This window comes from Gouania willdenowi, chromosome 6 (assembly GCF_900634775.1).
Source record: "Gouania willdenowi chromosome 6, fGouWil2.1, whole genome shotgun sequence".
Taxonomy (NCBI): Eukaryota; Metazoa; Chordata; class Actinopteri; order Blenniiformes; family Gobiesocidae; genus Gouania; species Gouania willdenowi.
Genome location: NC_041049.1, coordinates 21628578 through 21643393, shown reverse-complemented (window position 1 = coordinate 21643393; position 14816 = coordinate 21628578). Strand labels below are relative to the sequence as shown.

The 14816-nt window shown below is 38.7% G+C and overlaps 1 protein-coding gene across 2 annotated transcripts; it reads left to right on the top strand.

Annotated features, from left to right (window-relative positions):
* Nucleotides 1-222: 222 nt before the first annotated feature.
* On the top strand, nt 223-3612 carry LOC114465600 (amphoterin-induced protein 2-like). 2 transcript variants are annotated; one of them, XM_028450714.1, is made up of 2 exons: nt 223-386; nt 1351-3612. In XM_028450714.1, the coding sequence occupies exon 2, from the start codon at nt 1423-1425 to the stop codon at nt 2962-2964; it is 1542 nt and encodes a 513-aa protein (XP_028306515.1). In that variant the 5' UTR covers nt 223-386; nt 1351-1422; the 3' UTR covers nt 2965-3612. The 2 variants fall into 2 exon arrangements, with proteins under 2 accessions (XP_028306515.1, XP_028306516.1); XM_028450715.1 differs by having other exon boundaries at nt 260-330.
* Nucleotides 3613-14816: the final 11204 nt, after the last annotated feature.

Below are 14816 nucleotides of genomic sequence, written 5' to 3'. Positions count from 1 at the left end.
TGTCACATTTCCGTGGCCCCCCTTTGATAAAAAAAAAAAAAAATGCCCTATGCCAATCTCAAATATAGACCCAGAGGAGGAGGATGGGAACCAAAGCCTAAGCAAGGACTTTAGACTCGCCCCACCCCTGCCATTGAAAGCCCCTCCTACCTCAGCCTGCCCATTCTCCCCCTCCTGCCTACATCCCTCTACCACACTGGTAACATCACTGCTGGATGTGGAAGTGTGCACAGTGCACAGGTTACACTCCCTCCTCAGTGAGAGAGTGAGCCGGCACAAATTTACCACTTCACAGAGAGGCGGAGATGACAGAGCAGCCTGACACTAAGGGTGAGTTTATTCACCATCTTTAAACCTGGAGCCTGGACTTCCCCATGTGCTACAAGGTATAGGAGTTGTTTTATATATTTATATATTTTCTTAAGATTGCAATGTGCTACTCATTGAATTTGATGCTGAAACTAATGAAATCCATTGATTTTTTTTTGTTATGACTTACACTGGCATTATACATGTAACAGCAGTTTCTAGTATTTCAGTTTCACAGTATTTATGAGGTAATAATAGGTTTCTTTCACAAAGGAGAATTTAATCTGAAAATTAAATGATTATTTGCCCTTTTGTGTTTTCTCTTCAGAGAAAGAATAAATTATTCAGAATGAATTTAGATTTATGTTCATTAAATTTATAGGGAGTTGGCTTAGTTTTATTATAAGGTATGAATCTGATTAGCTGCCTACAGCTTTCGTTTGTTACAACTTGAATACTTCAGTTTTAGGACAAAAGATTTTGTGAAAAAGACACAGAACGTTAGATTTTTGCACATCTATTCTAACAGTTATTCGGTCTATTGAGGTGATTCTACGACTAAATTAAAGTATAGATGTAGAAGACTGATAGATTAATGAATGGATGAATGAAAAGGTATTGCAGAGGATAGAGACATCAAGACTTGATTTTTGTTAGATTTAGGTGGCAAAAAAAAGTACTACAGTATTATTACTAATATAAACATTTGTTAAAAGAAATGTTAAAGTACCAGCATGTTGCATTTGTATTGTTGGTAATAAGTGAGGAGTGTTATCATGTGCATGTATTAGGTTACACTTGTTCAAGCAGTTACCAACAGTTGTTATGTGCAGAAGATGCCAGTAGAATTCTTGCATTTAAACACAAATTACAATGTATTTTTAGTTGATGAGTTACATGTGTGATACCTTTACCTATTCTCGCCTTTTATGTGAGAAAGTCTTATGTTCTCAAGGCCTATTTGAATGCACATGTTTTGATTGCTTCATGAAATGCATGAGACTGATTACATTTTTTTGTGTTTCATTCATCTATAATCAGATACTTGTACAACTGATATGCACACACCCAGTGAGATGCTAACTTGAGCACTCGTCCTGAGGGAAAACCAGGATGCGCCCCTTTTCATACAAGTTTTCAAGCAAGAGAGACATCTGTTTGAACCCTGCTGTGCTGCTCCTCCTGGGTTTTGGCTCCTTTCCTTTTGTGGCAAGCTGCCCACCTTGCTGTTTCTGTGCCAGTGATATAATTTCCTGCGGTGGCTGCAATCTGTCCATGTTGCCCATTGATCTTCCGAGCTATGCCACGCGTCTGGATCTGAGTCATAACGCCTTCATTGCCTTGCCTGTGGATTGGAATTCAAGACTTTTCGACTGGCTTGCCACACTGGTGCTCAGGAAGAATTTTATAAGCCGAATCGAAGAGAACGTCTTCAAGGGGACGCCACATCTCCTTCACCTTGACCTGTCATCCAACAAACTGACAACACTGAACTCATCCATCTTTTCTGGATTAAAGGAATTGAAAGACCTACTTCTTTATGGCAACGAGATAGTGAGTATAGCCCCAGGGGCGTTTACAGACCTTTACAGCCTGAAGAAGCTCTACCTCTCTTCAAACAGATTGACTGCCTTTCCTTTGGCACTGTATGAGAACCTCAAGGGGCCACGTAACCTAACCTTCCTTGACTTATCGTACAACAATCTCACCAAGGTGCCTGTTCAGAGCTTGCTTTTGGTAAGCCGTCACGGAGGAATTTATTTGCAGGAAAACCCTTTGGAATGTGACTGCCAATTACTTGCCTTATTGGAATATTGGACAAGGAAACAATATAGTCCTCTTATGGATTTTAGGAGTGAATATTCATGTGAAGAAGTTTTAGTAGCTAGGATCAACTGTAGTCAGCAGGGAGGGTTGGAAGTACCCCTTGATGCACAGACTTACCAAGTAGTACCTGGTCAATGGCTGACAGTCCCATGTCCAGGGTTGACTTTGCCTCTACAAGAAGGGCAGGTAGTGTTTTGGGTTACCCCAGACAAGGTATTGAATTCATCTATCAAATATGTGAATGGCCACTTCACAGTTTTAGCCAATGGTACTCTTGAAATCCAGGGAGCAACGGTTGAAGATTCGGGCACATATGGGTGTGTGGTGGTCCGTGGCCGACACTACTCTCCCAGTGAATCCCTGGAAGTCACGGTGGTGGTTGGAAACCTAAACAAGAGCTCCACTAGCGGCTTAGCTAGCCGAAGTGGTGCTGAACATTTCAACACCGCATTCACAACTCTTGCTTCTTGTCTGGTTAGTATCATACTGGTGTTGCTTTACCTATATCTCACCCCCTGTCGCTGTCGGGAAGGTGGGGGCTCAGGAGGTTGTGGTGGGCGAGCTATTATGCTATGTTCAGACCCTAGAGAAGCAGAGTCAGGACAGCGGCGGTCTAATGGAAAGAGAGTTGCTTTCTTGGAGCCTCAACCTGAGGACTTTGATAATGGTGATCCAAAAACTCCAGCATTGAATTTGGGTCAAATCACCACTGAGGGAATTCTCAAGAATGGGAAAAAGACAGTGGAAAAGACCCCTGAAAACTCCTCACCTATAGTAAAAACATACTGTCTTAATGAAAACACATTTCATGTCAATAGTGCACTGTGATTCTCGTTCAGTAGTTGTGCAATCAGAAGTTTGATTGTGTTGTTTCAAGCAGAAATTGTTGAACGGAGGGAATTTCCGTCTTGTCTCTATTGTAAATGTGTCTCTTACAGTGAAAGTAATTTATCTTACACTAATAGTAACAGTATTGTAATGCTGTTTTTCTATGTCAATGATCCAATAATAACATTAATGATTGAAAACAACATGATAGTTCAAATCATTGTCAGGTATTTGTTTAGTGGAGTGGAGAAGATTGCAGCTGCTGTGAATAATGACATCACAGTGATTCTAGCTATTGTTAACCTTCAGTGTCACCCTAGGGTTATTTTCAGGTTATTGTTTTTGCAGAGGAAAATGTTCCTCCTCTAAAACAAAAGTTAAACTTATTGTTATTCAAGTGAGAATGTCAAATACAAAACGGGTCAGCTATTCTTAAAAAAGAATAAAATGAAATGATCTTCATTGTATCCTCCAGTCTATTTTAGTGTCTTTAAGCATGTTACTCTAACTCACACTGTCCTGCCACCCCTGTTTTGTCTCAGTGTAAGATCATGACTACTTGGTAACATTTGTAGCCAGATTTCCATTATATGTGTGACCACACGATGCACATCAGAGGGATAAGGGAGGGATTATAGAATGGGAAATTTAAGGAGTGCTTTGTATGAAAGTGTCTTTAGCTCGTTTGTCACTATTTGATATATTTTCATTACTTTTACATAGCATTTTGTGTTAAAAGGCCTTGGTTCGTGCATGTATATGAACTATGTAGTCATTTTCAAGTGTGTGCAGTGGACGCCTTGTAAAACCTAATAAACCTGCCTTGTCTGATAACATTTGGCTGGTTGTTGGTAAGATCAAATTTCTTTATAACAAACGTAGGCTTGGAGTAAATGAGGAGTGATGGCTTGGCTAGTTAGGGAACTAGGTCACAAATAAACTGGTATAGACAGGGCCGGCCCTAGACGTCTGGGCCAAACCAAATTAATGACAATTTTCCCTCTATTGTTGGAATATATTCTATTCTTATTCCAGCGTGTTCGTTAAATAGGAAGGATCTCAGTTCAAATTCTTGCTTGACCTTTTATTTTACCTGTTGTGCAGGAAGCAGTTCAATACGAGAGCTCGGGCTCAACCCACACCCTTCAAAGAAAAATGCCCCAACACCGAGTATTGAGCAAAATCAAAGAGGAAGAGCGCCGAACTTCATGTGCAGGGCTAATTTATGCTTTCCACTCACGTCATCCGCTAATCAGTTATTGTGCTCTTGTGTAACCTGGCTCCAATAACTAATACAGACATGAAGTGTGGTTGAGCCGTTATAATCTTTTCAACATGTTATTTAACAACATCACAATGTTACAAAAGACATCTCAAGTAATTCATGAAGTTAGTTTTTAACTGTTTACACAAAGATTTCAATAATGCTATATATGGCATTGACCTTGACCATTTCAGGAAAAAAGTGAGGTGGCTGCAATAGCTGCGAGTGGAAAATTACAACAAATGTTGAAACAGGACATGTTTACCTGCTGCACTTGTCTTTGCCTTAAGCAATGGTTTTAGCAATGATTATATGGTTAGATCAACACCCAATTGATTATTTAGAACCTTCACTATGAATATGATGGCCATAGTTTAGTAACTGCTCCTCTACTGTCTGAATGCTTCTCATTGTGTCGAACATTTAAAAAACATTAACTCTGATGAACCACTTTAACCTTGAGGGTAAAATAAAATGTATGTAAAGCCAGTCTAATGGAAAATAAATGAATGCAACAAAGTTAAAGCCTGATTCAAAATGTATTCATAACTGATTATTTTCAGTAAGCCAATAATAATTTATTTGCACTTCCAATTTTACATTTTTACAAAAATTAAAAGTTAGGTTTGGCAAAAAAATTATTGTCAATAATAATAAAAAAATAATAACAGTTTCTTTCGGGATATGGTAAAATAAACTCATAAGAGTTAAGTCATAATTAATTTCCTTGGACAATAGTCTGCAGCTGTTGGATAGAAATACAAACACAGCATTATGAACGTGCAGAGTAGATCAAACAAAAGCAAAAAAAAGCAGGTAATGTCCATGAATAAGTCATTGTCATTTAAAACAATCCATTTTCACTTACCAGAGCATTCATGTTCAACAGTTCCACCACCAAAATATTTGATTATGGCTCCTTCTAAAAAAAAATATTGACTTTATTTCATAATTCAATCACGACTACTGGAAAATAATTCAAAGAAAACCTATGTGACAGAAACTAATATTTGCTACTCCGGCTTTAGTTTGGTATGATTGTAAATTTTCAACATTTTCTGACCTTCATAGTATGGAGCAGGTAGTTTACACATATTATTAGACACTATGAAATATTAAGCACAGGTGTGTTCTCAAACAACAATGATGTAACTTCAATATATTATAGATAGTTATAATAATAATAATAATAATAATAATAATAATAATAATAATAATAATAATAATAATAGTAATAATAATAGTAATAATAATAATAATACATTTTATTTATAAGGCGCCTTTCAAGGTTAAAAACAGTAGGAAACAAAAAATACAGAAACAAAATAAAGTGGACAATAATGGAAGTTCAGTGGAACATTTTTGATCAGAGGGAGAAGGCAAGTTTAAACAAATGGGTTTTGAGTTGGGTTTTAGCTTCATGTTTTCAAACTAATGTAATAAAATGGTAGCCTGTCAATAAACTACACCCACTTTCTTTCTTTTTGTTAGAAAGTGGGCCCACGTGTTTGTCCTGACCCCAGAACTCCAATGCCTTGTGAGCGCTTCCAGACTAATCGCCTGTATTAACCATTGAATAGTACAAGAAGGATGGATTCCTGACTAACTAAAATGTGAAGAGTGGGACTAGGATAAACAAGGTGTAAATGCATAGGAAATAAACTATTATAGTACGGCAATAAAACTCCCAGCTGGTGCCTTTTTGTTATTATTTATTTATTAGAAAATAACCGTTAGACCTGCTCAGATATTTCCTGTCTGTAGGAAGGAACCTTTCCACATTTACTGGAGTATAACATTAACATTGCAAACATTTTCCCTAACAAGCTAATTTAACTTAAGGTGAAAAGTTGTAATTGTCCCATCCTTAACTTTGTAAAATTCTAAAATGCACCACAGCCGGAGTGTTGTGCATGTGCAGCTGCAGAGAGTAAAACGTGTTCAATTAAAGGAGTTTTTGCCAAAGAAATGATCTGTGAAGTGTAATAAAGTCAACCAGTTGGTCCACTCCTCTCTTTACGTCTCTTTACGTGTCTCCTGTGCTCACTGCATGCCTGTCCTGACGCGCATCGCCAGCTGTCCGGATCGTAAACATTGAGACACAACTATTGTCTGGTTTCATCAGCAAGCAACCCACAGTGTTCTCAAACAGAGATAGAGGGGGAAAAATGTATATTCTTCTTATATCTAATCTTTTTGTATAAAACAAGGCCACATTAACTCAAACTACACCACGTTGCATAACCCATAAAATAATAATATAATACTATAACCTTCCTGGTTCCCCTAACTGGTGTCACGGCAAATTTGCGGTTGACTCATTTGGAGACATGATTTATTGCTCTGGTTGAATGATGGGTCCAGTCGAAGCGTGGTAATTTTATAAAAAGGAATTATTATAAACTAAATGAAAAAGAGTACAAAAGAAGAAGTGTCCCATCCCATTGGAATGAAAGGCAGCCCCCAACAAGGATGGTCAAAAGGCTCCTGGTAGAGCAAAAAGCAAGACCCACCCACTAACAGTTTCACAGCTTAAGCTTTTATACAGATAGAAAAAGTTCCACCCTGAGGTGAGGAGAAGGAGGGGGTCAGATGCCCAACAGTGGAAACGTTTGAGGATGATGAAGACGTGTATATTATGAGGAAAGTTGGGCGCCAATGTTATCTGTCCTTGATAGTGTGTGCGTGTATATCTGCATGTGAGTTTGAGTTTGGCCTTCAGAGACTGTGTGTTGCACTGTGGATACAATACGATCTGTACTGTTTAATCTAACATGACTCAGCTGTTCAAAAGTGCAAAGAGTAATGGAGTCATCATGTATTAAAACATGACAAATTGTACACATTTGATGACATGATGATGAATATAATAATTGCCATAACACTGGACCTTTTCATCATTTTTTTGACTAGTCTTTTAAATTCAAAAAATGTTTTTCTAAATTGGCAGTGGAATTTAGTGCGATACTAAAGATCGCCATCTATAATCTCGCAGTGGGCGCCAAATGCTCGGAGCCGGCAATATCTCTGGACGCGCCACTGCCTTTACTTTCCATCAACTTGGAGGTTTGAGTATGATGTGGAAGCTGAAGCCATTGCAGATCATTTCGACAGAGATCAAAGCTCTTTTTCGGACCCCTGAGCTCCATATGAAGTATTAACCCTGTACTTCTTAAGTCTCTTTGTTCTAATAGAATGAAAAGTTTCTTTTAAGGGGGGGAGTTTGTTTCGCTTGCATTATTACCGGCTTATCCTCTTGGTTCATTTTGTTTTGGTACTATGCTGATGGATTAAAAGAGGCAGTTTTTGTGAAAAATGAAAAGTAGTGTTACATCAGAAGGATTTGAGGATGACAGACAACCTCTGATACAAAGTCAACAAATCGCCTTTCCAGAAATCCTCTTACAAGCCTTTCATGTTGTTACCAGATAAAGCATAACCTCTTTAAACCTCTGTTTTTTGGCTTTGCATTTATTATTTAGAAAGGCTTTCATATTAGTGTGTTGGGTAAGTGTTGCAAAAACAAAAGCAACCGTTGCTTTTAGAAAGAATGTCAGGGATTTGGAGAGTCAATATGAACATTCTCTCTGATTTTTTTTTTTTGTCTGCACATTCTGTCGAAGGTTAACACTACAAGAAGTGCAATCTTTTAACAGCAATGCATATTTTGTTATTGCAATTAAATAAATTTATTTATTTCATTGCATAATTGTGACCATCACCAGCCCTCCCTAGGGAAGGGTAAGAAATACTTTATTAAAGGGAGGATGTAAAAAAAGAGAGGGCAGTGTTACACCAAGGTGAGGGGTTGGAGAGGGGTGGGGAAGTTAACAGGGAAGAGGAATACAAGATAGGAAATGGAATGGGTGGGGAGTAGTCGATAGATTTCAAGTGATGCGATGTGAAATTGTGGTTGTGTATATTGTGCTTATTGTTGAGTTATCAAGCCAGTTTGGTGACCAGTGTGCGGCTTAGGAATAATAGTGGTGGCTGTGAGCAGAGGAAGAAGTGAGTGGAAATTCCATAAAACAGGTATTTGGGAACAACGTGTCTGTGGTTGAGCCCAGTATGAGTGTTATCCCACAGCCCAAGGCCAGTGCATCCATGACAAATGTATTTCCAAGAACATTCTCTCTGATTTGACAAAACAAGGTTTTCTTCACAATTTTCTCCAAATACAGTCTTGGTTACTAAACTAGGGAATACAACTATATAATATGCAAACATATGTTGTGCTTTACATTTACTATTTTACTGTTGGTACTGTAATCTGTAATCTGGAAAATACAGCACTGCGTAGCACAAAGAAAACGACTAATCTAGAAATGTGAACATATCAGAACAATCTACTGAGGGAAAACTGTACATGGGGCAGTACTTTAGCGCGCTGCCGACAAAAGGTCCGAATGATTGAGGTCACAGTTGTTCTCCCAACATTTGGTTGCACCCTTGGACCAGCCTTGACCTTTGTCAAGTCATGATTGAGAATGTGCTCCACAAATGTGACTCGTTTCTGAAGAGGAACTTGCACATACAGTATGTCCTTGGTCTCTTCTGCATTCTCTTCTATTTTGCGTCCAAACTCCTCCACAATGCAACCTCACGCCTCGTTTTCTTCTTCTCTCTGGCTGATGATCCAATTCCCAACACAATGTCCGTCCATCTGATTTTGTGACATTGTGTTGTGCTCCGACTATACAGTATATAGTGAATCATTGCTAAATCATTAATACTTCACACATTTCCCTATTGTTAGAGGATATTTACCAAGTCAGGAATAATTTAGAAAAATTTTCATGGAAATGTATAGAAACGCTTTACTTGAAGTTTTATACATTAGGCTGACTCTACGCTGTCATTTTCTGTCTTTAGCATGAATAAGGTGTCATGAAGGATGTCAATAAGCTGTTATTAAGAGACGTTCGATAAATTATGATGATGAGCTATGTTGGCATTTTTTGGGTTAGGTGGAGGGATCTAGTGGGGTTAGGTAGGGTTAGGGTTAGAGTTCGGGGTTAGGATTAGGGGTTAGGGTAACAAAGGGTTGGGGTTAGGGTAATGTCTAAATGTTGTGGGGGTGAGACTATTCAACAGAGACTTCTTAGGGCTGTGTAGTTCATGAAAGTTAACTAAGACCTTTGTCCATGTTTTAGAAAACCTACAATTTGAGAAAAGTACTTGAATATGTTTGTGCCGAACAATACTGGCCTCTAGTTAAAGGTAGAGTAGGCAATTTTCGAAAGCTAGCATGATTTTGAATGTAGACTCCCAGACGGCTCCGCCTTTACCCGCTCCCTCCTAAATTCTGTGCGCCGTCTCACTCACATGCATGCGCACCGCTGCTGGAGAAGAGGAGCTCAGCTCATCGCTTATATTGTGTAGAAACTTTGTTGATTCATGTCTCATTCAGCATTAAGTAAACAATAAACTTTACCATTATATATGTTAAAAAACATGACCAAAAAATCTGTTTTAACTCTGTCAGTGGTGACGTGCTTTGAGTGTGAGCTTGAGCATGCGAGGGATCGAGAACAAGCAGAAAGACAGAGAGACGTGATTGGTTAAAAAAAAAAAAAACGGTTTCGTATTTTTTCCATTGGTCAAAGTTATTACAGGTTTACAGCTGCTACAGATGATGGATTTTCTTCATTCCTTTTTCAGAGCACATAAGATCTTAATTTCTGTCAGGATATGACAACAATTTCAACCAAAAACTTAAAAAGGGCCTACCCTAGCTTTAAGTAGTGCTAGAATCATTACCACATAGGTTATCCTTTTGTCTGACATATTATGGAAGCAACAGTATGAATGCACCCTGTACAGCTTTCACCTACTGAACCCCAACCTGTTTGTACTTCCTCAGAGGGTTTGGACTTCTAAACATCATTAATGTGACAGACATGTATTAAACTACTGCTTGAACCCAGGACTTTCTTGCTATGAGGCAGATGTAGACACATATGGAAATACTTTCCATGTCAGGTGGGACAACTTGGAGTGAGGGAATGCTTTTTGAGACATTAAAAATGCAGCAGATAAATAATTGAAATGGAAACGTCAAACACATATTTTTCTTATGCTTTTCAGAGCACATTGCTACATTTTTTAGGGGAGTGGTGGCCTAGTGGTTAAGGACGCTGGGCTTGTAATCGGAGGGTTACCGGTTCAAGCCTCACCTGAGCCGTCACTGCGGGATGTTGAGCAAGTCCCTTAATCCAGACCTGCTCCCCAGGCACCGCAAAATGGCTGCCCAGTGCTCCTCAGGGATGGGTTAAGTGCAGTGGACAAATTCCATTAATGTAATAACATTACATGGCCAATTAAAGGCGAAAGCCCCGAAAGCCCCGATTTAAAAGGGTGATATAGAAACATGAAAAGAAAGGTTCAACCTACTGTCCTTAAAAGCCTTTAAAAATTGATGGCTGATGCTTTTGTGTGTAATGCTGAAAAGAGAGCAGTGACGTGCCGTGACCACTAGGTAGGCATGTTGCAAATCGAGACCACCAATGACAATTTCATATGGCAACAAATCAGAACAGCCTCAGTGAAGTGCATCCATAAAGCCATTCCTTCCTTTTGTACCATTCACTGTGGAAAATACGAACAATGTTATGACCTTACCTTTGCTGAAGGTCTGGTAGCTCAGGTGTTGGTCTCCCATCTTTTAAAAGTTTGTATTTCCTCAAAAAAAGGTTTCTCTATCGTTTCTCACGCTGTCGTCTGGCCTGTAGTGTTATCCCACCCACTAGCTAGAGAACGTAGCAGCTGTAGCAACCACGCTGGATCAATTCACTAATGCACTGTGAACTTACGTATAGTATTTAGCATCGCAGTGTAGAGAGCTGCCTTTTTACGTAAATGGTTTTCACCTTGGGGAACTGACTGCACATACGTAAACACATAAAAACACGCTATGGGGCCAGAGGCAGCAATGTTGTTTTTTAAAAGGGTGTGGCCTCTTCCAGCCTTACAGCGGAGCGAGACTGTGCAGCAGTACCAGGAATTAGCGCTGTTTAGTCATTTGGTCTAAGAAAAGCACAAAATGCTGACACTTTCATACTTATAGGTACTGTAGGCTATTAGAAATGGAAATATAAATAATGTATAATTATATTATAATTAAAACAAATAATGAAAATATCAATTCACCCTTGGGTAGGCACTGCCTACCTTGCCTACCCTGACTGCACGTCACTGCCAGAGAGTATTTACATCCCTTAATGTTGACTACATTTTATTATTTTACAGCGCTAGTCTTAAACAGCTACTGAGTATACAGTTGTTTCCTTTTTAGAAATCTACACAAAATAAAAATACCCCATAATGAAAAACTAAAAACTTGTTTAGACATTTCATATATTTGTTGAAAATGTCAACTTTTGAACATATTAATTGCACAGGCATTTACAAACTTGGTCTAATATTTGTTTGAACCAGTTTTGGCAGCACTTCTTTTCTGGGCAGTTCCTCCCATTCGTCTCCACAAGTTCAGTCAAGTTGGATAAGCAGCATTGATGGACAGCCATTTTTAGATTTTTGAAGAGCTGTTTGATTAGTTTCAAGTCCAGACTGTGGCCGGGTCACTCAAGGACATTCACAGCCACTCCTCTGTAATCTTAGCTGTGCTTTGGCTCATTGTGGTGTTAGAATGATATTCCATGCCCTAGTCTGATGTAGACTAATTGCCCAGTTCTCGTAGAAAAACTCCCCACTGCACAAAGGTGATGAGCATTGCCTCTTACTCTAGATATGCTTGATGTCCGGGCCAAAAAGTTCAATTCAGGTTTCACCAGATAATTTTGATATTCCAGGTCTGAGAATCATTATGGTACCATTTAGTGACACCTGGCTTTTGTCTGGCCACTCTTCAAATAAGACCTGATTGCTGAAGTGCTGTGAATTCTTGCCGGTGGCATTGTATTTATATTTAGGAATCACATTGATTAGGTGACAAGAAGAAACCACAACATACTAATTTTTATTGAAACAGGACGGAAATGTGCTTGAAATACAAAAACAATAACATGAAAACACAGTTAAAGATTAGCCACCCACTAACTGATATCTGGTTTATCATTACGGGTATGTTGTGCTCCTAAATCAATATGTATTCATGATGTTTCAGTTCACCAGTACACCAGCATTGCCCCTATTGGCCAGTGAGCTATTCGACAAACAAAAATCCATCCGAGGCAGTGCTACACCACAGAATACCGGCAGGATTTGCCCAGAACCATCCAGGATCAGTTTTGAAATATTGTTTTTTTTAGGGGACAAATATTTAGTTTTTGGCTTAAAAATACCTACAATAAAGTCACGAGCTGGGTTTCAATTACAGATTTTCACAAAATACAAGCCATACTTCTAAATGTCGATAAAGTATAATTGTGCTTTGAACGTGTTTCCATTGAAGGTTATTTTGGGCAGGCGATTTGTAACTCTCGCAAGACTTCGCTGCAGGAAGACGGACGCTTTGAACCTACTTATAACACTCCGTATTCCTTTGTTGTTTGACATTTATTGTAGCAATAATAATTCTAAAATATAATGCTAGGGAATATCCCGGTCTTCTCTTCTTTTTACATGTACCGCGCCATGTTTTCTCGGAGAGCAGTGGTCATGTGACCAGATACGCCACGTTCTGTGACGGGTGTTTGCAGAAAAAGTGTTTCCATGGCGCTGATGCAAGACATTTCAATACCGAAACGTCTGAAATACCTCATAAAAGCGTAAAAACTTTTTAGCGATATTTGAGTGTTTTTTGGAAATTCAGGTGTTTCCATTACCGGTTCTTATTGCACCATTTAGATTTTGTGCATTTCCAAGGGTAATGAAAACGCAGCCATAGACTCAGGTCATTAGATGTCCTTTTATGTTGCAGTTAAACTGCAAATTAAATAAAATGTTCTGTCAAACACTGGTAAGTAAGGGAGATGCTATCTGGAAAAGACAAATGTACCCATTTAGGAAAAACTTGGTGCTTTTCCAAGGAAATAAATGAGATTAAAAAACTACAGCACTGACAGTCTTACGAGATTTTTTCCCAATTGCATGATGACATTTCTTGTTGTCTATTATTTTAACTTGCACTTCCACATTCATGTGTGGTTTTGTTTCCAATCCAAGCAGACAATAATAAGGGCACAAATGGGGATTGATGGAAGGATTGCTCTGGTTATTGATATGGCCATTACATTAACGCTGACCCATTTTCCAAAACAAGGCTGTGAAATGAGCGTCTTATCAGGAAAGTCATTTCCTCTGTCGGCTGTCAGAGGGATCCAGCACCAGCTTTGCCCTTCAAATGATCTGATATAATAATTCACAGTGGATGTTGGGTCACGTTTGGGCTGCTCAATCCATTTGCAGTGTTATTAGGGCTCATTACCTCATGATACACACTGGCTGAGATTGTGGTGGAGACAAAACCCATGTTATGTTTTTCCAAAAAATACCAAAATAATAATTAAACACGCAATTAAGGGAACATATTTTTCTTTTTCTTTTGCTCCAGCTGGGGATTAGGGCTTAACATTTAAGGAAAAAAAGGTAGGCCGCTTATAATATTAATGCAAATGGATTTCTGCTTCATGTTTTACATTTATGTCCCAAAGCCACTTAAGAAAAACTACAGGTTTCACAATAATAACCTGTCAAATACTTAGTATTGGATTTTTGCTACAACCTTTCAGTTCCCATGAGCCATACTCGAACAGTGTTTATTTAATGGTCCTTTCCTGCAGCAATCCTATGCTGGCCACTATTACCAGACTATATGCAGTGTGTACCAACTACACATCTGTATTTGGTTGTTCACCACATGTTTTAGGTTATAGTTGCATCTGTTAAAACTCTTCTTATGATTCTATTACAATAAATAAAGAAGTAGCGTATGAAATATGTATTAACCTTCCAGAGGAAGACAAATCTTTCATTTCAAATTGTTAATGTGCGTTTCTGCCTCTTTGAATTGGAACAACTCATAATCTTGAATTTAATGAAAATTTGAAGACATAATGTGACATACTCCCTTTTTTCTGCATTTGTCATCTAAGATTAATGCTGCAAATCTAACATTTTCACAACACATTTTTTTTTTGCAATTCTTTTTATTATTGCATTATTCGGGCCATCTCTAGCTCTCTGAGATAGGGGATGCTATACTTTATTATGAAACAATATATAATCAGATAAGAGACCACTAATGATGATGTCACAAGGTATTACATCAGGGATCGTGGACCAGGAAAACAGCCCTGGCTCTAAGAGTATCTGGCCCAAGTCAGACCCACCCCGACCACCAATGCAGTGAGCAAGTAACCTGCACAGGAATCATAAGGAGCGAGGACCATGGCTACAGAAGTCCCTCCATGATCCCACAACCATCTGCCCCAAAGGCCCACCACAACATTTGCCCACCCCATAATTGGAAAAAGGGACAACTGCCCACCAAAAAAAAATACTAAAAAATATACTAACCTTGACCCTAATCCCTAACCTCACTCCACTGCTATCCTGGTTCACAGCCTCGTCACTTCCTGGATCAATTTTAAAACTCAGTCCTTTTCGGTGTCCTTCACAAATTCCT

What these genes read in the sequence shown, in the direction of transcription:
- LOC114465600 (XM_028450714.1), top strand. Translation starts at nt 1,423, where the DNA reads ATGCGCCCCTTTTCATACAAGTTTTCAAGCAAGAGAGACATCTGTTTG.